Source organism: Colletotrichum godetiae, assembly GCF_030913485.1.
Source record: "Colletotrichum godetiae strain CBS 193.32 chromosome Unknown BDP55scaffold_11, whole genome shotgun sequence".
Taxonomy (NCBI): Eukaryota; Fungi; Ascomycota; class Sordariomycetes; order Glomerellales; family Glomerellaceae; genus Colletotrichum; species Colletotrichum godetiae.
Window position 1 is genome coordinate 775,115 of NW_026851259.1, and position 21,757 is coordinate 796,871.

Here is a 21,757-nt window from a genome sequence, read left to right on the forward strand (position 1 = left end):
GCATATCAGAGTCCGAGGCCTCGCAGGGCAGACAAGGCTGGGTGACGGATAAGCCCTCCGAACTCCATCGGTAGATCTTGCGGCCTCCGGAGGGATAGTGACCCCCATTTTCATCGTGAACGGGCGTATACTAGGACACGTGCAGAACAGAACACAGCCGCCGCCACAGTCTCTCCCCCCCAAAGTGCAAACGGTAAGTTTGTCGAAAAGAAAGATCAGACATCCGCCGGGGCTTGGTCGGGCGGGAAACGGGAACCGACTACTAAGGCAGTCTAGTCTGAGTCTGACTGCATCGTTTCCAAAGCATTTCGATAAGGATACACGGAACGCATGTCTTTCGAAAGAACGATGAATGCCCCGTCAGTAAGCAACTTGCCTTACCGCTGTGTATGGCTGTTTTGGGGGCTAGTCAGCGATCAATGACTATGGGCAACCCGTTTCCCGCGTCCTCGCGACTACCTAATGTACCGTATGGAAAAAGCCAACCCTTTGGCGCGCATACGGACACGACACTTGGCGTGCTTCGAGAAGACGGGATGGGAATCAGATGCCTCGAGAGCATCCGAAAAGAGCTTAATGGTAAAGTTATTTTTACATCGGACACTTGGATGGCTTGTGTGGAGCGGGAAGGCTCACGCTTGACCCAAGCTTACAGTCAGTGGCGTTTGCTCGAGGGGAGGGCTCCCGCGAGCCAATGGCTGGAAGGCTGTGTGCTTCCTGAAGTAGGTATGGCATTTGGGAGGGCACAGCCATACGTGTGGCGGTTTTGGAGACGAGATCAGAGCTCGGGTAGCGTGGCTCCGTGGTGAAAGCCAATTGAGCGCCGTTAAGCTAATCAAGTGTCAATCGGACAGATGGGAAAATAGAAACGGGAGACAAAGAACGATCTCCTGTAGAGGTCAAGTTGATGTCTTGAATTCCTGATTGCTGATTCGACGAGCCAAAAGTTGTCGGTAAGGGCCTGGCAAACAGCGTCGAGTGCATATACTTTTGACTCTATGCAGGTGTTGCGCTACCTTACCTCGTGCCGAATGTACATTTCCGGCCAAGTGGCGTGAGATAGATCATGTCGAAGGTTCTGACTGTCGGTGAGAGAATCCCGGCAGCTCGACGGCGCATATGCTGACGTGACACCGCGGAGAGCAGACGCGCAGAGTCGATCGCATTGAGGCGATCCGACTGACGGGTACCGGCATCGCCATCATCGGATTTGGTCCGAAGAAAGTTGTGTAGGAACGATTGAGTCTGAGCAGGGAGGTGTCTCGTCGTCGAATTGGGGACAAAAGCTGGAATCCAGACGTTGGGACGAAGTGACCCCGAGACCCTTTTTGCAAAATGCTTTCCAAGGAAAGAGGCTAAGAGGTCATCGAAGTTTGGTCAATGCTCCGTGAGTGTGGAGGGACGTGAGGGGAACATGACGTTGGTTGTTGTAGATCTTTTGCTTTGAAGAGCCCTGCCCGAACCGAGGGCATATTGTTCCTGCTGTTATTATGCCACTACCTCATCAGATCTCGACATCCTGGGGCCAACCTTGACATTGTAACCCGGCTGTTGTTTGCGGGTGCCGGGCCAGGGTTGGAGAAAATGAACGTCATGTGGAGGTATATGTGCCGTCGAAGTCATAGTTGCCGGCCATTGCGATGACAAAGCCTGCCATATTGGCTATCACGACTGATGCAGTCAGACTCAAACTGCCTTGATATTCGTCTAAGTATTATGGCAGCATCGATTTGAAGGCAATAAGTTCTGAGTTGTGACTTGCAGACAGGCGGCGGTGGAGTTGTTTGATCCGGATGCTGGATTATGCAGCTTCGAGGCTTATGAGACAAGCTTCCGGAGCGGTATGGATGACTGAAGACTCTGACCACGAGTGCTACATGGAGTTCAGGAGGGATGTAACCTTTGGTCGAACAAGCTCGTGCCAATGGCATGGCGACGGAGAAACGACCGGTTGTTAGTCAGGCAAGCGTTTATGGAAGAAAGCAGCCCTAGAGGCATTAGCAATGTCATGCCAGCCGCCCATTGCCAAGTCAGCATTTGGACTTGTGTCGACCAAAGATCGTTGTCCACCTCTAGCCGCAAGGCTCGAGCTTTCATCCGGCCGCGATGATTGTTAGTCGCCACAGGACAGTGCCGACCAGGTTTCTTTCAACCCCGCTGGCTTTCGTTCGAAGTTCGTCCTGTCGCGCTTGAACAGCTGGCTGGGATGCATTCTTGCAGTGTGGTGGTTGTTCGAGAGGGCCAAAATCCCGCCGATCTGACCAACAGAAGCGCGCAATTAACGCCATACGGCTACCTTTGTAGATCGATGGGATCGCACAATAGATCGAATGCGGTGCTCGCCGAGAGAAAGGCAACAGCTGTGGATCAGCAGCTTTTATTTTTGGGGATACGAGCGGCTCCACAGGCGCCGGGCAGCCTGCAGAGGGAGGCAAATCCTCAAGTTGCTAAAGGCTGAAATTGGTCGCTGTAGAGAAGACGTAAGGGAGAGCAATGTGGACATGAGCTTCAAAACAAACAAGCCATCAGAAGAGTCGGTGTAGTTGACAACAGTGGGATGAATGGCGAGAGCCAAGAGATAACAGAGCCTCGGAGGTATGCATTCAAATTTGAACGTCGAGAACTGTGATGACTGCTTCTTGGTGTATGAATGTCGGTGACATTCCTGACCAAACGTTGGCTTCCAGTGTTTGAGACATGCCAACGTGGACTTGGACCCAGGTACGTATTCGTAGACGAGGGCCGACGGGCACTTGCTGACTTTGACTCTTGGGGACTGTATCCGCACATATCGAGCGCAGGAAGGCTCTGATGCGTTTCTTCCCTTCTTCTTCGGGAGCAAATGATGCCATCTCGAGGGTTGCAGACGGCGGACCTGGCAGACAGCGTGGTTTACCAGGAAGGTGCATGCTCGTTGGACGAGGGAAATTAGCCAGTTCTGGAGCCATCAACCGTCACTCTGGATACGAGAGGGAGCGAACGGACCCTCCGGTGTCCCCAGCAAAGCGAAGCGAATTCGCGAATCCCGTTGATGAGGTAAATTTTCTCCACGGGCCCGAGGGAGAGGACTCCAGTCCAAAGTCAAGAGTCCAGAGCGAGCCCCAGGGCATTGCCGCATGGCAGCAAGGTACGACCGGTGCAGGGACTGGTTAAAGGATGACCTGCCGGGACGTTCGTCCGGCGCACATTATCTACACAGCAGGAAACCTTCGTCACTCGTAGAGATTGACTGAATGACTTTTGATTGCGGGCTGTCCGTCGTCTGAAGTGTTTAGGTTTGGGCGATGGCTAGAGTCTGCAGTAATAGAGAAGGGAGAGCAGATGAGATGAAACTTGACCGACATGCCTTGCTTAGAATTGCTTGCGTATCTGCCTGGCGTGTCGCGTTTGAGGTGTCGTATTTTGCATTCAAGTCTCTGGTTGAGAAGTGTCGAGGCCGCCACATCGGGAACGCACATCAGGGACCATATGCGGCTGCATTGCGGCATACCTGAGGGCTGAGGCCGGCCGAGTGGGTTGAAGCCTCTCGTCTTTCCCTCTTTGACCCGTTTGGACCAGATCAAGACTCGGCAGGCATTCGACGATATGAAAGAAAGCAGCCAACATTCCCGGACTGGAAGCATCCGCTGCCGCCATCCGGAGTGCTCTCTATTCGTCCTTGGTACTCCGTACGTACGGAGTACTAGTTCTTAGTATCCGTGGACTGTAGACAGCTCTAAGGGCTTTAGGCTTTTCATTCGTGCCAGGGTCCCCCGAGGCTCGGGGACTTTGTGGTCCCTGCGAGCCAGAGAAGGCAGCGGCTCAGCAATTCGCAATCTCAACGGGCATGTGCCGCAGCAGTTGCGAAATGACTGAGACACGGGAGATGATGGACGGCAGAAGCCGCCTTTTCCCCCTCGAGCACGCGACAAAAGCTGCCGGTTTGTCAAGAGACTCGAGACTCGCTGGGCTCAACGGCCCTCAAGTTATTTTCTCTGTCCGGATATCCATATGGTCAAGGCAATTCGTTGCAACGTGCCATGCATGCTTCGCGCGAACTGCAGATCGGCCCTTTCTACAAGGTACTTTGTCCTAGTCAGGTTCCCTCCAGGTCCGCTCCACTGAGAGATGCATTAGCAAAATCGTCGAGGTACTTATGACCAGTGATGCTTTCGTAGAAGAGCGTAAGTATCTGGCTTGGCCGACCTGGGGCTGGTCACAGCATAGCTCAGCGCCCTGCCACTGAAGCAACGGCCCTAACTCCCGCTGAGCCACCCACCCGCACCTTAACGGTGGATGGTCAAGTCAGGTCAGTCTACCATCGTGTTCCCTTTTCAGTCTTCAATTGCTACAGTCCTGGCTTTCCACCTGCACTGGAGGCTGGCTTGCAGTGCAGCTCGGAGCTAGATGTTCGGACACGAGACAGACACACGCCAGCAGGTTTGACGGCCGTGACTTCCAATTGTTCCCAATGCAGGCAAAGGTTGAATGGCAAGTACAAAGTACCTACCTTAAGGTACCTAAGGTATCGCAAAATGGAAGGCAGGGCGGGAGCCTGGAGGGCTGTGAGGAAGGAGGAAGGAGGTCGGTCCACCTCACTTGGGCAGGCACGCCGCACGAGTACCGCACTGGATTGCTCTTGCTCAAAACATACATATTTCCGCGCCTTCCTCTGCCGCTCCTTCGGAGCTAGCCTTCCCCCCCTTCCTTCTCCCTCCCTTTCGCTGCCTTCCCGTCAATATCCTTCCACCCCCGTCCCCGTCCGTCCTTGCTCGTCACCCCCTCCCCGGCCCTTCCTCTTTCACTTTCAATTGGCAGCGGCATCAGCATCAGTCCGGCATCCTTCCAAGGAAATCACGACCTTGCTCTCTTCCTTCTTCCCTCCTCTTTTCCCCTCTTCCCCATTTCTTCCTACTTTCCACCTTCCTCCTCTCGTTCTAACTCTTGCCAATTCTCTCTGCCCTGTCCTTTTGCTTTTTCCCACTTTCCTCTGACGCCGTCGCCAATCGATCCCACTTCGTCACTGCGGATCGACAATACTCGCGCGGCACTACGCATAGTCGCATACGGAGACTGCCCGTTCCCAGGTACCGTCTCGTCTGTACGAAGCGAAGTAGGGCCCTGCCAACCGCCGAACCCAACGCCGACCCGCGCAGTAGCCAGGAGACGGTCCGTCTTGGGAGCTTCCCTCACAGGCACCACAGGCACCACCTGAACCTGACTCAGCCACCCGCGCCAATTATCAACCGTTCGTCTTGTCTGAGCACCCGTCGCTCCATCGCCGTTACGCCCAGACGCGACAATCACTTCCCACATTTTCCAAAGAATCCATCCTCAACTCGACCACCCCCGACGCACCCGTCACCAGTGTGTCGCCCTGAACTGAGGCCTCGTACCGCCGTCAGTTCCACGTGTATCGCCAGCTTGGCCTCTCCCGCGGCCGTATTGAGAATCGACCGCGCTTCTAAATCGACGAATTGCTCTTTGCAGAATCGCTTGTGTTGAAACACCTCCCTTTTTCCGCCCTGAAAGCTACCTGTGAGCCAATCGCTCTTATTGGAGGTACGTTGTTCGACGCTGTGCTTCCCAGATTTTGCCGAGTGCACTACGGCATCTCTGCCGATCATCAATTTGCCTCCCAAGAAACCTGCTGCATCTGTTGTGTTAAGTTACGCACAAAATGATTGGGTCTTCTGCCTTGGTTGCCAATTGCCCAACTACTCGTCCCATCTCAACTCTTCCTGTCGTCTTGTTTTGTTGAATACCCGTCATCCCTTCTTCGGAGTCTGGCGATGCCATCAAAGCTGCTCCCTCGCCAGTCGCTAATATGTCTCTACCACTTAGTCCCCCGCCACAGATCTTGCTGAGACAGGATAACACAATGTCGTCAAATGGCACGACTCCGGGCGGCGAGGCCACAACGGCCCCGGCCGCGACACCGGGCAGTTCCGCACCCGCAGAAACGAGCGCTGCCGCCGTCACCACCACTCCTCCGGCAGAGACCTCTGCGGCAGCGGCGCCTACCACCGCACAACAACCCACGACTCCGCAAACCTCTGCAGCAGCAGCGCCGACCACGTCTCAAGCTCCGGCAGCGACAACTTCTGCGGCAGCAGCACCAACTACTCAGCAGCAGAGCACCCAGGCTCCGACTACTCAAGCAGCCGAAACTACTAGCCAGCAGCAACTGCAAACAACTCTTATAGGGACTACCGTCATCATCACGCCAACCGAAGCAGGAGGTCAGACAAGCACCATCTTCACCGTCATCACTCAGACCAAGGGCGTCACTCAGAGCGGAACTGCTGCCAGCTCATCTGCTTCTGCCACGGCCTCGGGCGGCGCCATCAACTCCGGTGGTAATTCCAAGGGCGGTCTCGGTAACGGAGGCACTATTGCTGTCGCCGTTGTCGTTCCCATTGCTGCTGTTGCCTTGCTCATTCTGGCTGGCCTGTACTTCTGGAGAAAGAGAAAGCAGCGCAAGGACGCCGAGGAGGAACGACGCAAGGAGGTCGAGGACTATGCTTACAACCCGAATGCGGATCCCACCATCCCGTCCCTTGGCGATGGCGGCTCGTACGAAATGAAGGAAGATGCGGCCTCGTCCGGATACCGTGGTTGGGGTTCTACCACTCTTGCCGGCTCCACCGGACGTAAGGCGTCCACGACCATGTCCGGAGGCAACACAGGTGCGGCATACTCGGACACAACTTCACCCAGCCATGGAGGAACTGACAACCGTTCAGGAGAGCCTTTGATCAACGACGGCTCGTACTCACCTGATGGTGAGATCCTCGGCGCCATGGGCCCTTCGGCAGCCATGAACCGTGGAGGCGGCGTTCAACGCGGACCCTCCAATGCCTCATCTTCCTACAGTGCAGGAAACCACTCGGACACCTCTGACGGAATCGGCATGGCATACAGCGGCGGTGGTAGCAACGGCAACAGCAATGGCAACGGCAATGGTTACTACGATCAGTACGCCAACAACCCGTACTCTGACAGTCCGTACGCCAACCCGGCCACTGAGCTTCCCGGCCAACCGGTCATCCGCGACAACCCAGCTCGTCGCAATACTAGGATCGAGAACCCTTCGCACTATCCCCAACAACAGAACGCTGGTATTTCCCAGAACTTTTAGAAAAGGTCTGGTGTGTTACTACAAAAAAGTTTTGTTTGTTGTTTATTAGTCTGCTGGGGTTCTGTTCCGAAGATACCCACCATCCCCATCAGGCCAACGGTCTCGAAATCGAGAAACACACACGGCGTTACGGATTTACGGAATCATGCGACGGCGGCATTTTATTCGCCCCGCGAAGCTTCTTTTACCTTTAATATCATTTACTCCGCTGCCTTGCTTGGCGTGTTTCGCCGGTAATGGCTCGCCAAATGCCACGGAGATCATAATCCACTTCGACGCACATGATTTATTCGTCATATATAAACATCTCGGGGATTCGTTCCGATCATTGCTATCCACAGCGCGTTGCTCCAGTTCAATATGTTGTATATAGCAAGCCAACAAACGGCGCGCACACGCAACATGATTTGCTGCTGTCTTGGACAAAGCAGACAAGACTACCTTGACGGCAGGGAGCTGCCGCACAAGAAAACTTGGAGGATTTTTAGTATAGTAGTAGGTAGTAAAAGAGTAGGATAGCCGAGATCGCCAAGATCTCGAAACACAGTCTCATAGACACGTATGAATGAATATTCCTTTGTCAATCTACCCTTGCATTCATTATCATCGCTCTATCGTGCATTCTCATTCTGAACTGCTTTCATGAGAGGAGTTTGTCCTTAATAGCATCATCTCCCCACTTACACTTGAATCCATATCAGACCTATTACAACTTGGTCCCCTCATCTTCAGCAACCCCCATCCCCTCGCTCAACCCAACCCGATCCCACCAGAACCGGAACTGTCTCACCTCGGCCTCGGTCAGGGTCCGCACGCGCGCCACGGTGCCCCTGCGCCCCTGTCCCGTACGGCCCATGAGCTCGTCGTTGCCCTCGCCAAAGACGAGGATCTTGCCCCTCGTCTCCGTGGGGTCGTCTGCCGGTCTGGGGATGTAGTCGTCCGCGGCGGTGTCGCCAAAGGGGGAGATGAAGCGGGGCCAGGAGACTAGACCGCTGGGGTTTGTGTTCTCGGGGTCGTTGGGGTCCGAGGTCGTGGCAAAGGTGGACCAGTGGGCGTGCATCGCGTCCGACACGGCGAGCAGGCCGGGCGTCTTGTGCGGGGTGAGGATGTCCGTGTCGTGCGTTGCGGCGGGGACGTGGTCGCCGTGGTTTGCGGCGCCGAGGTCGGCGTGCGCGGCGTATTCGTATACCCAGACCGGAGCAGGATGATCACCGGCAGCATCGGCACTGGCCTTGGATGCAAAGTGCGCCGAGTGTAGGAGTGGGGCAATGTACCCGTAATGCCCGTACGCCTGCGCCAGCCGCCGGAACTGCGCGCCGTGGGAGGCGGTCGGAGGGGCCGGGTACGTTGATGGTGGGGGGTAGAGGGATTCTAAGGTGTCGAGGTCTGCTGCGGAGAGGGAGGGGATGAGGGCGGAGAAGAAGTCTGAGAGGGCTGTCGGGGAGGAGGCTGTTGCTGGCACGAACATTGTGCCTTCGGAGGTGTTGAAGCCTGTTAGGAGGGGTGGGAGCGTCGGGAGCGCGGGCGAGGTCCAGGTTTTGATTGGAGCGAGAGGGATTATGTTGGTATCGTTGGTGTTCCTGCTATTGATGGGCTCGATGGATGGTTGGAAGGGCCATTGGACTGAGGGGGCGCATTCTGACCAAGTCATCAGCGAGGCCTGGAGGATTTTGTCGAGGGGTAGGGCGCGGATGGCGGGGAGAATCTCGTCTGGTGTTGCAGAGAACTTAGAGAGGCCTGCGTGGGTTAGGAAGCGGGTGAATTGGGCTTCGTGCCGGGGGTGCATGGCCGCGAGGACGGAGCGGGCTGTTGGGGCGCCGGATTCGAGGACGGCGCGGTGGAAGAGGCGCCGGGAGGGCGGGGAGAGGAGGTGGTGGCCGAGCTTTACTATTGTGTTAGCACTCCGTTCACTTCTTACACGGCCACATTGTAGGTAGGCCAACAGAAACAGAGGGGAGTGGAAGACGGTTATGAAGAAGAATGGACCATACCGAATGCGCCCCGGCGCTGAAGCCCATGACCGTGACATCCCCTTCATCACCACCAAACTTGCCAATGTTGAGCTGTACCCACTCGAGCAGGGCCCTCTGATCCATCAACCCCAGATTCGCGATGCCTTCTCCGGCGGCAACCCCACACGGGAGGAACCCCAGCGGGCCGAGGCGGTAGTTGAAGCTCACGGCAACCACATCGCGCTTCGAAAATGAGACAAACGCCGCGAGGTTCCTGTCCCCTCCCCTTCCAAAATTGAATGCACCGCCATGCGCTACATCCCCACGCTCGTTAGTACTAACATAGGTAACCAATAATCGCACGTACGCGCATCGGGCAGGAACAAACGTACTATAAACCAACACAGGAACCTTCTTCCCCTCTACTCTTCCCCCGGCCGGACAAAAGATATTGGCGTTCAAACACCCCTCTTCATCCGCAGGGTACGTCGGGTCTGCGGTAGGACACACGGGTCCATACTCGGCCGCATCAAACGAATTGCCCGACTGGACCGGCGCCTCCGGCCGACGAAGACGCCGGCACTTCGCGTACGGCACGCCAAGGAACGCCTCCACGCCGCTCGGGAACTCTGGCTCAGAGAGCGTGGTGCCGATGAAGACTCCTTGATCCAGACGGACCGTGGGCCGCTGGTCTCGGGACGGGGTTGAGGCTGCGGGACTCATATTCCGGTGGGGGTTTCGCGGTAAAGTACCAAGAATTGAGATTGCCGACGGTGGTGCCGAGGTTGTGTGAATGAAGTAAGGTAGCTCAGGATTTGATCGTGCCGAATTTCAGATGGTCTATGGCCTGCTTTTGGCTTCCCTTTTTATCGATTCTGTGATCACCTGGATGTCGATGTAAGGAAGGTAAATGGAAGGCGAGCGACTCGTTCACTGGACCCATTCAACCGGACGTCGTTGGTGTGCTCCGCTAGCGCCGGCACGCTAGCCGGCCGTGCGGTCCCGCCTCCTCTCCAGGCCGGCCCCGGGTTGCATGTTACAACACGCTGCCTTATTCTATTGATCACGACCAATAAGCTATCTTCACGTTGGCTGATCTCATCTCCGCCGCGTGTGCTAAATGACCCACAGGATTTGAGATACTTCAACTGGTCTGAAAATGGCATTGTTGTTCTGCAGCTGCTCACACATCTAGACTTGCATCATGAGAGTTGTGTTCTTGGTGTAAACGAGATTCATTTCCGACAACCAACGGGCCTTAAGAAACTATAATCAATGAAGGCGATCGACATATCGATGCTTAACCAAAAGTGAGTTCTAAAACCGAACTTCAAAACCTCTACCCGGCATCCGTCTGGTCGTCAGCATTGCCGGCTGAACAGTTGATAACGTTGCACCAAACTCCGCGCAGTCTCAATCAATACAGGTGCCAGGCTCCACGCGCTGGTCAAATAATCCTACAACGAGTCCGGACCCTGCCAATAAGGGTCTAAACAAAAACTACGTACCGCAAATCATGCCGCCTGGCCTGCCGCGGCAGCCTGAATAGCGAGCTTGCTGCGTTGTTGCTTTTCACGCCACTCTCGGCTCGCTTGCCTAGAGCGTTCCGCGGCTTGCTCACGGGCCATCTTCGCATTCCACTCACGTTCGCGGCGCTCCCGCTCCTTGTCTTCGGTATAAGAGTTGTCACGGTGGAAGACCTCACGACCCTTGACCTTTTGCTGCTCCATTTCCTCAACAGACAGCGCACTTCGCTTGCCGCTCATACTGCCGGTAGATGTAGACGTAGCGCGACACTGAGTCTCTGTACCGGCTTGTGAGATACCTCTGCCGCGAATCTGCGGTGACCTTGTCGAACCTGATCTCGCAAGTGTACGAGGAGTGCCCATAATCGACGAGCGCTTCGACGGGCTTTCCATGTCGTTGGCCTCAGATCCCTTGTTCTGGCGAGCTCGACTAGCCACGGTTTCTCGAGGTTGCGCAGCGATCCCAAGCCTCGCCTTGATAGGACTCGCCTTGAACTCGCGACGCTTCCGCTCATCCTCTTCTTGTTGTTTGAGACGGGCTTCTCGTTCCTCCCTCTTGCGCCTTGAGATTTTCTCGCCGGGTAGCTCAAAATTGGGCTTCGTCGGCGCTTTGAGAGATCTGGTTCGCTGGGGCACTGCCGCAGCGGCCTTCTCCTGGGCCTGTTGAGCCAGGCGAGCGTCGCGCCTCGCCTTGATATCGCGAGCGGTAGCCTCGCCTGGCAGCTCAAACGAGGGCTTTGTAGGAGCCCTTGTGGACTTAGCAGGCGGCTTGGGCGGCAGAAGGCTGGTTGGACGAGCCACATGCCTTCTCGCAGGTGCCTGCATAGGCGATCCTTTTTGGGTGTCGTTGTCAAAGTTGACCGACTTTCTCTGGTTTGCGCGTACCTGGGACGACGCGTTGGCAGCAGCGCCGACAGATTGAGTGCGCTTCAATGTTGAGGCAGATCGCTTGGTGACTGATTCGTTTGTGGAAGCTGTCGTAGTAGATTCGTCCGTCAGAGATTGAATCCGTCGCGACTTGCTTGGTGTCGCCAAGCGCGTGTTGATAGCCTCCAATTCCTCCTCGAGTTTATCGATGGCTTCTACTGAGTCCTCAATTCGAGATCGCGAGCTAGTCGAGGTCGACCTCGATGGAGTGCGGGGAACATCTTCCGTCGGGACACTGCTCTCGTCCGTAGACGAGAAGGAAACGACTCTGTCCTTTGGATGGTCTACGTAGTCTAAAGACGACTCCTTGGAGTGAGTCTGTTCAACGACGGATACATTGATGGCAGACTTCGTCATGGTGTTTTCGTATCCAGCAGGCGCTGGAGAGGCAAGCCGAACAAGTGGTTCTGCAACAGCCATGTTGTCGTCGCTTTTTGAAGATGAATATGACGCACTCCGAGATGCTTCGTCAAATATCAGAGGTGTTGCTAGAAGTTTGAAGGCGTTAGCCGGTTTGCGCTGGCTGCAAAAACTTTCCTCAGTGCGGTCGGCGTGGACTAAGACGTTGCAGCCGTAGTCGAGCGTGGTGTCTGCTCGTTTGCTGGGCGCATTGTTGCGCCTAGCCGGGCCGCCTGGGTTCGGAATCGAAAGTACGCAGTCATACTGACCTGCCCTGTGCCGTGCGATGGACTTCTGTATGTCAAAATCAGGATCTAGATGTTGCTGTTCGAGGCCAATTGCGTGTAGGACTAATATGGTTAGTTGAAAGACCACATGGCAGCAGTCAGATGAGCGAACCTTCAGAGAAGAACTTGGACCCGTTGGCTTCGAATGAGTCCGACGTCTGGCGAGGGGGAGTAGGTACGGCAGCACGTGTTTCAGTTGATGGTGGGATACCCTCGTCTTGTTTGGTGTCTTGAGGCAAGTTGGCAAGGACTGGTCCTTGCGTAGGGCTAGTCACAGTCGAGTTTCCGTCACAGATTGCAACTTCCTCCCTAATGTGTTGAAGGGTTGGGAAGATCTTGGTGTCAATAGAGGATCGAGTCAAGCGGCGTCGTCGTGCAGGTTGTAGCAGTGATCTGTCGGCACGGTTCTTTTTAGGACTGTAAATATGTAGTTCCTTGAGTTTGTCGGTTAAAGCGTCGATGAATTCTGGCGTTTTTTGGTGACTATGAGTGTCACAATCTTCAAGTGCAGCAACGTCGTTGGAGATGTGAGCGCCGTTTGCGTCGGATGAAGCACGATGGCCGGGACCAGAGGGGTCCTCGAGGATACCGAAGCCGTGTCCCACGGTGTTGGATCGAGAGAGGCGACCCATTACGCTCGACAATCTCCGATTCCGACCTGAACCCAGACAAGGAACCGCCGACCCCAGACAAATTGAAAGACAATGGGCTGCAATACGTGGGTTGTCTGGGATTGGCGAGCAATTTCGCTTGTGACCAGCTGGGGTACGTGTAATATGGCGGGGTTATTGGCTGGAACACTAGGTATCCTTACTTCGTACACAGTACTCTTTGTATTGGCCGTATGATTCTGGTTCAAGCCAAAGTGTGGAGGAGAGGGCTGAATGTGTCCAAAAAGAAGAGCTCTTCGAGTATGATGGGCTAAAGTGCTTGGTGCTTTGAGATGGAAGCGGAATGGAAGCAAGACAAACAGTGACATGGAAGAGGAGGATTTCTAGCCTGACAGCCACCAAGATGGCGGGAAATTGGCTTCAATTTGATCTTTCCCCTACTTGTCAGTGTCCTGCCAATAAAGCCACCAACCAACAGCAAATGAGCATGGGCGCGGCAGGCTCGATAGATCCCCTCACTCCCGAGTCCCGACCTATTTCTCAGGGCCAGCTTGCCAAGGGCGTTCGGGTAGCCACGAGGGTGAGGGCGAGGTACCTCCCGTTTCGTTGCATCGGCTCCGTGGCAATGGCAACGGCCAACGGGTGAGCCCAGATAGAGATGACTAAGAGACGCGTTCAGACTCAAGTCGCGTCCTTCCCGTCCATTTGGGAGTCTGGAACCCCGCACCTCACTTGTTAGGTTAGTGTTTGTTGACTTGGGGTGGAGCCTCCCTGCCCAATCCAGCGTCGGCATCAAACTGCCGGAACAGGACGCTAGAATGTGTAGCTTTCCGCCAACACTTGGGCATGCCACAGACTGGTAGCTTCCGGCAACGGTTCCAACGTGAGCTTCCCAAGCCATTCTTCCGCATTGTTCTGGCTCATTAGCCAATGATGGCTTCTCTTCTATGTGCATCTGCCATAGGCATCTCGAGAGATCTGGTCGTGTATGCTGCACCAGCAGCACCACACAGGCTGACCTAGTCAGGGACCAAACGTACCTCCGGTTCGAAATTCGTCGCTTCCCAAGGGAGGTTTTGCTTTTCGGGCCATAGATCCATCTCTCGTGAAACTTATCATGGCGTAGCCATACTGCTCTCTGCGTTCTCTGCTGCGTTTTCGGCCTGCGCCTGGAGCGTCGGAGCGTGTTCTGTCGGAATGCGAACCAGTGTCTGCGGCAGAGACATGCTGGATTCCTCCGATTCCAACGCTTCTTCTTGCGGAGGCGGCTTGGCAAGTTGGGCTACATTTCGGTATCAGTTACTGTCATGTGCATTGCATGCAGCTTGAACCTACCGGATGCCATGTTGATAGCGCGTAGCACGTTATGCCAGTTGCTGATTACCATGGCAATCGCTTTTTATCCGTCAGCTTTGCTACTCATTATGGTTCCCTCAATGGGTCATGCTGACCTTCTGTGCCATCAGAAAGTGTCGACAGCTTCTGCTCAAGTGCTTCCATCTGACCTGCAACGGCAGCGCTGAGATCGCGCAAGTCCTTCAGGTGCTCCAGCTCTGCCTTCTTCTCTGCAATGCGCGCAACCAGCATGGGCGACGGGCCTGCGGAAGCGTTTTGCGACCCAGCGCCCGGCAGCCGAGTCGAGAGTGATCGGGTTGGAAAGGACATCTTTCTAGATGGTAGGTGAGTCTATCACTTTGCGTTCGTAAAGGAATCGTCGTGTTTCGGGTTCGAGTTGGGAGAAGCTGAACGTCGTGGCGGGGTAATGAATCAAGAGGGCTGAAAGCGTTCTGTAGGTCAGAGTAATCGACAAAGGTTCGGTGAGAGTGAGCACATGAAAAAGGATGCGGCAGGCGGTGGAGAGCTGGGCCCGTCCAATTGCGCCCCCAGCAACCCCCTCTTCCCTGCACCATTGTTGATACTAGACCCAATTAGGCCGGGTGTAAATAAATGACACTTCGGTAAATTTTCTCCCTTCCCCCCGACCCCATCGTCACTGTCCCAGCCACCTTCTTGTCATGCTTCGCTGAGCTGACTCCCTCATTCCTCACCTTTGGTCTCATCACGCGTTGGGTTTTTGTTCACTTTTCCAGAATGCACCATGGCCCGACTAAACGAACCCCCCGTATCTACAGATAGCATCGACACGCGTATGTTTACTTACTCGTCTTCACCTCATCTCCTTGACTAACTTGTGTTATTGCAGTACGTAGGAAGCTATTGCGCCAAAACAGAGACCTTGCCAGAGCAAATGCTGTTCACTTAAATCGCATCCACAACCTCGAAGCAGATTATTCTCGTTCCCTATCAGAAAACCTTCAGTTAAATGGCCGAATTATTGAGCTGGAGAAGGAGCTCGAGGACAGCAATGCTCGGAGGATAGCAGACCACGCCCTGGACATCAGGTCCAGACTCGAATCTCAGTTAATGGACTGCATGTCTCTTCTTTCCAATCTCGGTCAAGAGCCTCCCACGAAAAGGCACGCGAGCCCCCGAGGCAGACGGATTTCCAGAGCAAGTCTGCCGCGTGGTAGCCCTCCCCAGAGACGACCGCCCCGTGAGCCAGTGAAGGACACAGAGGCTCGAGCGCTACAGGAGGGCCGTCTACCACCTATTACAGAGAACAAGTCCTATCCGAGGGCAACGCTTGAGTAAGTCGGATGTGATGGTTGTTGTCAAGCTTGCGTTGCTAACATGACCAAGCCGTGAGCAGATCCTCGCTCTATGCTCAGAGGCCGCCGACACGACCGATACGACAGACAACGTCGATACCACCGACTCTCCCGAACTTGGTCCGCCACCAATGTCCCGATTCGTCGATGCAGACTCCGTTGACATCGGATCCCCTCGTCAACCCCTGAGTGCCGCAGAACCGCAGGCAGCCACCAGTGGCTCGCCGGTGCAATTGCCATCACCAGCGCCAGTAATAGCTCTGGCACCCGTGTCCCGAACGACACAGAAGCCTGAGAGAAATGTCATTGTACGGCCCGATCCTGCAACCAAGACAGAAGAAGTCAGACCCGATGCCAAGCGACCACCCAAGGAGACTCCCATTTTGCCCCCCGTGCATCCGATCGTTGCCAAGGCTGGGTCGAAGAGAAAGCACAGCATGGGAGATGACCTAGCCAAGATCACCAAACCACCCATCGAACCCTCCAAGTCGAAAGAGCCTGAACAACGTCCGCTTGAGGCACGCGAGCAACCTAGCGGGCAAACCCTGAAAGAGCTCGCCAACAGACGCCGTGAAGCTAGAGAGCGGATGTCGGCACCAGTCAACTCGAGAAAGCCTTTGTCGGCCAAGAGCACGAATGACGACATGGCTTCTCCTGTGAAGAGTTCCAAGGACGCAGCAAATGACATAAAGGCCGCCCCTGAGAAGCCGAAGCCGCGCGCGGCAAGCCAGCGGGCTGCGCAGAAGATCAGAGAGGCCGAAGCCGAATCTATATCCGAGCCTGAACCAGTCGAAGTGGTCCTTGCCACTGTGCCATCACCGGCACCCGCTGTTGATGTCCTGCCCAGCACAGAAGCCGTCCCTATCGAAGCCGCTCTCCTATCTCCAGCATCCCCTGAGCCAGCGTCTAGAATGAGCCTGCCGAGTGTTCGGGATACGCCCCCGCCAAACGACATCTCTTCTCAAGGCGAAACTTCGCGGCCAAGCAGGCGGGCGCGAGCCTCGGTCAGCTACGCAGAGCCGAATCTGCGTGACAAGATGCGACGCCCTACGAAGGAACTTTATGACGCCGTTACTGGTCAGACAAGGTACCTTCAGCGTAGTGGCAGCGCCAGCTCAGACCCATCTGCGACGGACGCGGCACCAACAATTAAACGCGAATCTTGCGACGATGCTACTTGGCAGCAGATTGCGGCTGCTGCTTCACCGTCTGCAATCAGTCGGCAAAGTCAAAAGGGCCCTCATGAACCTATCGACAAACCGACATCGCCGGAACCGCTGCTCGCCGTAGCGAAACCAATTCGTAAGAAACGATCGTCTGCCATGATGTCGGGCTCGATCAGCGAGAGCGAAGGACAGAGATCTTTTCAACACAACCCTAACAGCTCTACTCCCCTAGAGAAGACGACCAGCCGTCAATCGACGTTGTCGCCCGAGAGGGAGGCTGATCCTTACGAGTTCCCCGCCTCAACTCCAGCCAGCGACACATTCCGCGTCTCTGAGTCGAAGGACCTCGCTCTGCCACCGCGCCAGTCCAAGTCATCAAGACGAGCGTCGTCTGCTACGAAGGAGGACTTCAGAGTGGAGGGGGCAGATGGGAGCCAACGGCCCAAGTCCAGCGGGCCCAGGAAGAGAGCGTCGATGGTCTTGCCCAAAAGAAATCGCGCAGAAGCAGAAAGTATCGAGGATAGCAGCTTCGAGAGTGTGGAGAACAGCGACTTTCAGGAAACAAATTCCAAAGTCTCGATGCGGAGAAGGAGCATGATGTTGTAATGACCACCACATGATGAGACTGACGGCTAGCACCGGTGTTTTTGGAGTTGGATACGTTGTCAAATACCATTCTATTTGTTTTGTCCATGTTTCTGAGTAGGCCTTTAGACCGGCCACTGCTGTCTGGATACCACGGGAGACGCGATTAGGTTTATTGTGCATGTTTGGGAGCATTGCGAGCTTTGACGCCCTAGAGAATGGCTGTCTGAAACTTATATTATTATCATGATCATCATTTGCCTACGTTCCTGTGTGGTGTCTTGAATCATGACAACCAGTCGATGATGGCTGGATCTTCCACTTTTTTCTTGCAAATGTCCACGTCCTTGATTAAACGCCCTCCTGTCTCGTTCATTGCGCCCTTGACTCATGCTGCCGCCGATGGCTCCACGGGCTTCGTGTATGTCACCTTTTCTACAGCAACATTCTCGTTGCCTTTGTCGTCTTTCCGTAGTTGGTACACGTATAAAGTGAGAGAAATCCCTTGCACCTGAAATAATGGTCAGCAAAACTAGTACAACATTGTCTCGCCCCTACTGGACGTAGTCCTCGCCAACTAGTGGGCAGTCAATGGATGGATATACTCACGTCCATCAAACAGAAGCTCGGGACGGGCTCCTCCCCGTCCTTGCCCCAGCCCGCAGTGAAGGCGCCTGTGGCGCTGCCGGGATTGACGAAGAACTTGTCCATGTACTCAAAGGCGTCGAACTTGTGGGTGCCGCCCCAGCAGAGGACGTCGACGTCGAGCTTGTTGGCCTCGGCGAGGAGGAGGTCGGGCTCGTTGGAGACGAGTGTGAAGCCCTCGAGGAAGCCGATGCGCAGGGAGCCGTGGGTGACGACCTGGGTGAGGGGCAGGCTGGTGGCCTCGACGTCGAAGCGGCCTTTGACGATCTTGAGGTCCGGGGCGATGGTGCGGAGGTACTCGTACGTGTGCTTGTCTGTCAGGTTGCCTAGGCAGAGGGTCTGGCCGATCTTTCCTGGGGCGAGGAGTTTCTTGAACTATTTGTTTGGGGGGTATGTATTAGCTTACTGAAGCTATTACGGGAGAAGGGTGGCCGGAGCGTGGAATTGAGCGGGGAGGAGGTGTACCTTTGGGGGAATGTCGAGGGCGCGATCTGGGATGTGGAGATCGCCAATGACTAGAATTAAGAACGCCATGTTGACGGGGAGGTGAAGGTGGTGATGGGAGCGCCGGGGATTCGGGAGCTGCCTGCTGAGACTTAGAGTTGCGCGGCCGATTCAAGGTCCGCGAGCCGGGGCGATTCCGGTTGAGTGTGTCAGTGGATCGCTGAAACGATGCGACGATGGTCTATGTGGCTCCGGCGGCGAGGTATCGAAATGGTCGTTTCGTGATTCGGCGTGGTTGTCCTTGATAGGGTAGCTTCGCTGTGTCGGCTCGGTGTATGTAGCTCATGATGCACCGCCGCTGCGACCGCTTTCCCAGCCTCAGTTGCAACGGTCAAGTGGGGCTGATGATGGAGGTCAAGCCACAGTCTCCTGTGGGATGTTCCACCATCTCGTGGCTCAGCAGGTCTCTCCCAAACTTGGGAAAGCGCCGATGTCGTCCGGTGTCATCCCCCGAACTCAGGAGGGAGCTCCTCATGGCTCCCAGGCTCATGCCATCCTGTCAATTGTATTCGTAATTGCTAAGGTGCTCTCAACAGTCTCATTTGGACTCGGAGCTCTCCACTCTCCGACGCCAGGACACCGGTAAGAGACACGGCACTCTCCTGACTCGGACTTGAATGCCGAGTTTACTCCTTGTCTCCCCTCAGGCTTTTGCTTGCTTGACTTCCAAACGCGAACTCGACTGTCTGTCCGTCCCTCCACGCTCAATTCCCTAGTGTGCTCCAGAAAAGCCCCCCAAAAGAACCAAAGCCCAGCCACCTTTAGAGGCGGGGACACAGCAGCCAGACAGACGACAGCATTGTCGTCTTACAGAATTTAGAAAATAAAAATAAAAAATCAAGGCAAGGATTACTCCATGGCATTGCGTACTCTGTTTGCTTTTTATTTACCCAAGGTAGTCTAAACAAGGGGTCCTCAAAAGACTTCGGCCCCGGTATCCGCTCCTTTAAAGTCGTTCTCGGCCTCCTCTTCCTAGACTTGTCCTCCCCCGCGACGGGATTGATCCGAGCAAAATCGTAAGAGCCCTTACAACTCTTTGTTCCTAGACCAATTACATCCTCCGTCCGACAAAGACTATCGGCTTACCTCCCGAGGTGTGAATGACGCATAGGCGCACATGCACGTTCCCCTAAGGCGGCTCCAGCTCCCTCTCCGCACGTTGGCGAAGCAGGGGAGAATGCCCCTCCACAACCTTAGCAACCCCTCATCAGCTCGGGTATCGCTCATCTCGAGACACCTGCGACCATCGGAACCTGCGACGACTACATCAACGGCTGTAAGTCCACCCTCTTTTTTGATCGACCTAGACCAGAAACCCCTCAATCGATATACCCAACTTTCCTTCTCACACCCACACCATCCATAGGTACGACCAGTTTCCACAATGTCTTCCCAACCACCTCACTCGACTCTCCTCATCCCGGGGCCCATCGAATTCGACGATGCCGTCCTCCAGGCCATGAGCCACTACAGGTCTGAAGTCCTCCCCCTCCGGCACCCCCTCCGTCTCCACCGGATGCTCTTCCGGTATATCCAGAACACCATGCTGACCTATACCTGTCTCCAGTGAGAGCCATGTCGGTCCCGGTTTCGTAAACACCTTTGGCGAGGCGCTGTCCATGCTGCGCCAGCTCTTCATCACCAAGGACCCCTCAGCGCAACCCTTTGTCATCTCTGGCTCCGGTACCCTTGGCTGGGACCTCGTCGCCGCCAACCTCGTCGAGGCCGGTGAGGATGTCCTTGTCCTCGCCACCGGCTACTTCAGCAACGGCTTCACGGACTGCTTCAAGACCTACGGCGCCAACGTCACCGAGCTTAGAGCCCCCGTCGGATCCCGCCCCCAACTCCCCGAGATCGAGAAGGCCTTGTCCGAGAAGAAGTACAAGGTCCTGACCGTCACCCACGTCGATACGTCCACCGCCGTGCTGAGCGAGCTCAAGGAGTTGACCGCCTTGGTCAAGAAGGTCTCCCCCGAGACCCTCGTCATCGTCGACGGTGTCTGCAGTGTCGGTGTCGAGGAGATACAGTTTGACGAGTGGAAGCTCGATGGTGTCATCACAGCCAGTCAAAAGGCCATTGGTGTCCCCGCCGGTCTGTCGATTTCCATGTTCAGCGGTGCGGCCATGAAGGCGTTTGCCCAGCGCAAGACTCCCCCGGCGTCGTACTTTGCTTCGTTCAAGAACTGGACTCCTGGTAAGTTTCGTGGCGCACAAATTGAGTAGGAATTTCGAATCGCTAACAAAGTCACACAGTTATGCAAAACTACGAGGCCAAGAAGCCCTCTTACTTCGCGACGCCCTCTCCCCAGCTGATCCACGCCCTGCACACCGGCCTCACCCAGATCCTCTCAAAGCCCCTGTCCGAGCGGTTCGCCAGGCACAAGGAGGTCTCCGACAAGGTCAAGAAGGCCGTCGCAGACCTCGGACTCAAGCAGGTCGCCGCCAACCCCGAGGACCAGGCCCACGGCATGACCGCCATCTACCTCCCCGAGAGCGTCAAGGCGACCGACGTGCTACCCAGCCTCGCCAAGAAGGGCATCATCTTTGCCGGCGGTATTCACAAGGAGATTGCGCCCAAGTACATCCGTTTCGGGCACATGGGTGTCAGCGTGACGGACCCCAACCGCAAAGATATCGATAATGCGATCAAGGCTCTGCAGGACAGTTTGTTTGAGGTTGGCTACAAAAAGGAGTAGACTGGGGGGTTCGAATAGACTGGCTAAACCCGAGCAATTATATGTTTATTAGATCTGGCATGGCAATCTTTGAACCAAGTATGATGAAAAAAGAAATCAAAGCTGAAACAATTGCGTCAAAGTAATAATGACAGCCAGGGCAAGCGGCGCTTAATGTGATTAGTCGGCAAAAGTATAAGTGTGATGGCAACGGTTCGTTCTCCTCGGCCCATTGTAAACAGGGGGTCACAGGTCAGGCGCGCGGTATTCATATGTCAGCTTCCTTGTCAATTTGTTTGCCTGTCAGGCTACAATGAGGTGGGATCATCTTACACGGTGAACGACTGGTCCCCGAGTAACATGCCGACAAGTCAATAAGTTAGTGTACTATAGCATTGCTGACTCTTTCCTTATTGTGAAATATGGGATCAGCGACACGATATCTCTTTAAATGATCAACGAGTTTTATTAGACTTTATACTTCCTTAAAGGTTGGGGGTACATCAAAGATGCGTCGCCAAGCTACATCTGTCGAACGCATCGCCGTCTAATTCTCCGAGGTAAAGCGATACTGTATAAAGGTACTGTAGGGTAGGTGGGGGTGAGGAGTGAGGAGTGAGTTTGTACTAGTACTTGGACTCGCTGGGTGTTGAGATGGGTGGCTAGCTCGAAAGGAAATCGAAACCAACAAG

At 55.1% G+C, this 21,757-nt stretch overlaps 9 protein-coding genes across 9 annotated transcripts; 4 read left to right on the forward strand and 5 right to left on the reverse strand.

Moving 5' to 3' along the window:
- Positions 1-4,328: 4,328 nt before the first annotated feature.
- BDP55DRAFT_738357 (uncharacterized protein) lies at positions 4,329-5,295 on the forward strand (the record flags this gene model as incomplete). The annotated part of the gene is made up of 1 exon (XM_060580385.1): positions 4,329-5,295. A coding segment is annotated over one exon (645 nt), but the record flags the coding sequence as incomplete, so codon positions are not given.
- A 1,243-nt stretch (positions 5,296-6,538) lies between these two features.
- On the forward strand, positions 6,539-7,120 carry BDP55DRAFT_547634 (splicing factor 3B subunit 4; the record flags this gene model as incomplete). Its single annotated transcript, XM_060568760.1, has 2 exons — positions 6,539-6,668; positions 6,726-7,120. Coding segments are annotated over 2 exons (525 nt in total), but the record flags the coding sequence as incomplete, so codon positions are not given.
- Positions 7,121-7,697: 577 nt separating this feature from the next.
- On the reverse strand, positions 7,698-10,001 carry BDP55DRAFT_702649 (carboxylesterase). The gene is made up of 3 exons (XM_060577944.1): positions 9,465-10,001; positions 9,112-9,386; positions 7,698-9,002 (listed from the first exon to the last, which is right to left on the reverse strand). The coding sequence occupies exons 1-3, from the start codon at positions 9,793-9,795 to the stop codon at positions 7,827-7,829; spliced, it is 1,782 nt and encodes a 593-aa protein (XP_060432324.1). The 5' UTR covers positions 9,796-10,001; the 3' UTR covers positions 7,698-7,826.
- A 585-nt stretch (positions 10,002-10,586) lies between these two features.
- On the reverse strand, positions 10,587-12,843 carry BDP55DRAFT_547577 (uncharacterized protein; the record flags this gene model as incomplete). Its single annotated transcript, XM_060568753.1, has 2 exons — positions 10,587-12,274; positions 12,324-12,843. 2 exons carry the CDS (start codon positions 12,841-12,843, stop codon positions 10,587-10,589), a joined length of 2,208 nt encoding a protein of 735 aa, XP_060432325.1.
- Positions 12,844-12,987: 144 nt separating this feature from the next.
- Positions 12,988-14,114, reverse strand: BDP55DRAFT_50641 (uncharacterized protein). The gene has a single exon (XM_060567669.1). The coding sequence runs from the start codon at positions 13,775-13,777 to the stop codon at positions 13,133-13,135; it is 645 nt and encodes a 214-aa protein (XP_060432326.1). The 5' UTR covers positions 13,778-14,114; the 3' UTR covers positions 12,988-13,132.
- Positions 13,938-14,487, reverse strand: BDP55DRAFT_692271 (DASH complex subunit Dad2; the record flags this gene model as incomplete). The annotated part of the gene is made up of 3 exons (XM_060577091.1): positions 13,938-14,104; positions 14,158-14,217; positions 14,274-14,487. The coding sequence occupies 3 exons, from the start codon at positions 14,485-14,487 to the stop codon at positions 13,938-13,940; spliced, it is 441 nt and encodes a 146-aa protein (XP_060432327.1).
- Positions 14,488-14,920: 433 nt separating this feature from the next.
- Positions 14,921-17,263, forward strand: BDP55DRAFT_692272 (shugoshin; the record flags this gene model as incomplete). The annotated part of the gene is made up of 3 exons (XM_060577092.1): positions 14,921-14,969; positions 15,026-15,470; positions 15,523-17,263. 3 exons carry the CDS (start codon positions 14,921-14,923, stop codon positions 17,261-17,263), a joined length of 2,235 nt encoding a protein of 744 aa, XP_060432328.1.
- Positions 17,264-17,630: 367 nt separating this feature from the next.
- Positions 17,631-18,421, reverse strand: BDP55DRAFT_692273 (MJ0936 family phosphodiesterase; the record flags this gene model as incomplete). The annotated part of the gene is made up of 3 exons (XM_060577093.1): positions 17,631-17,753; positions 17,852-18,262; positions 18,353-18,421. 3 exons carry the CDS (start codon positions 18,419-18,421, stop codon positions 17,631-17,633), a joined length of 603 nt encoding a protein of 200 aa, XP_060432329.1.
- Positions 18,422-19,775: 1,354 nt separating this feature from the next.
- Positions 19,776-21,086, forward strand: BDP55DRAFT_547484 (alanine-glyoxylate aminotransferase; the record flags this gene model as incomplete). The annotated part of the gene is made up of 3 exons (XM_060568743.1): positions 19,776-19,864; positions 19,959-20,584; positions 20,644-21,086. 3 exons carry the CDS (start codon positions 19,776-19,778, stop codon positions 21,084-21,086), a joined length of 1,158 nt encoding a protein of 385 aa, XP_060432330.1.
- Positions 21,087-21,757: the final 671 nt, after the last annotated feature.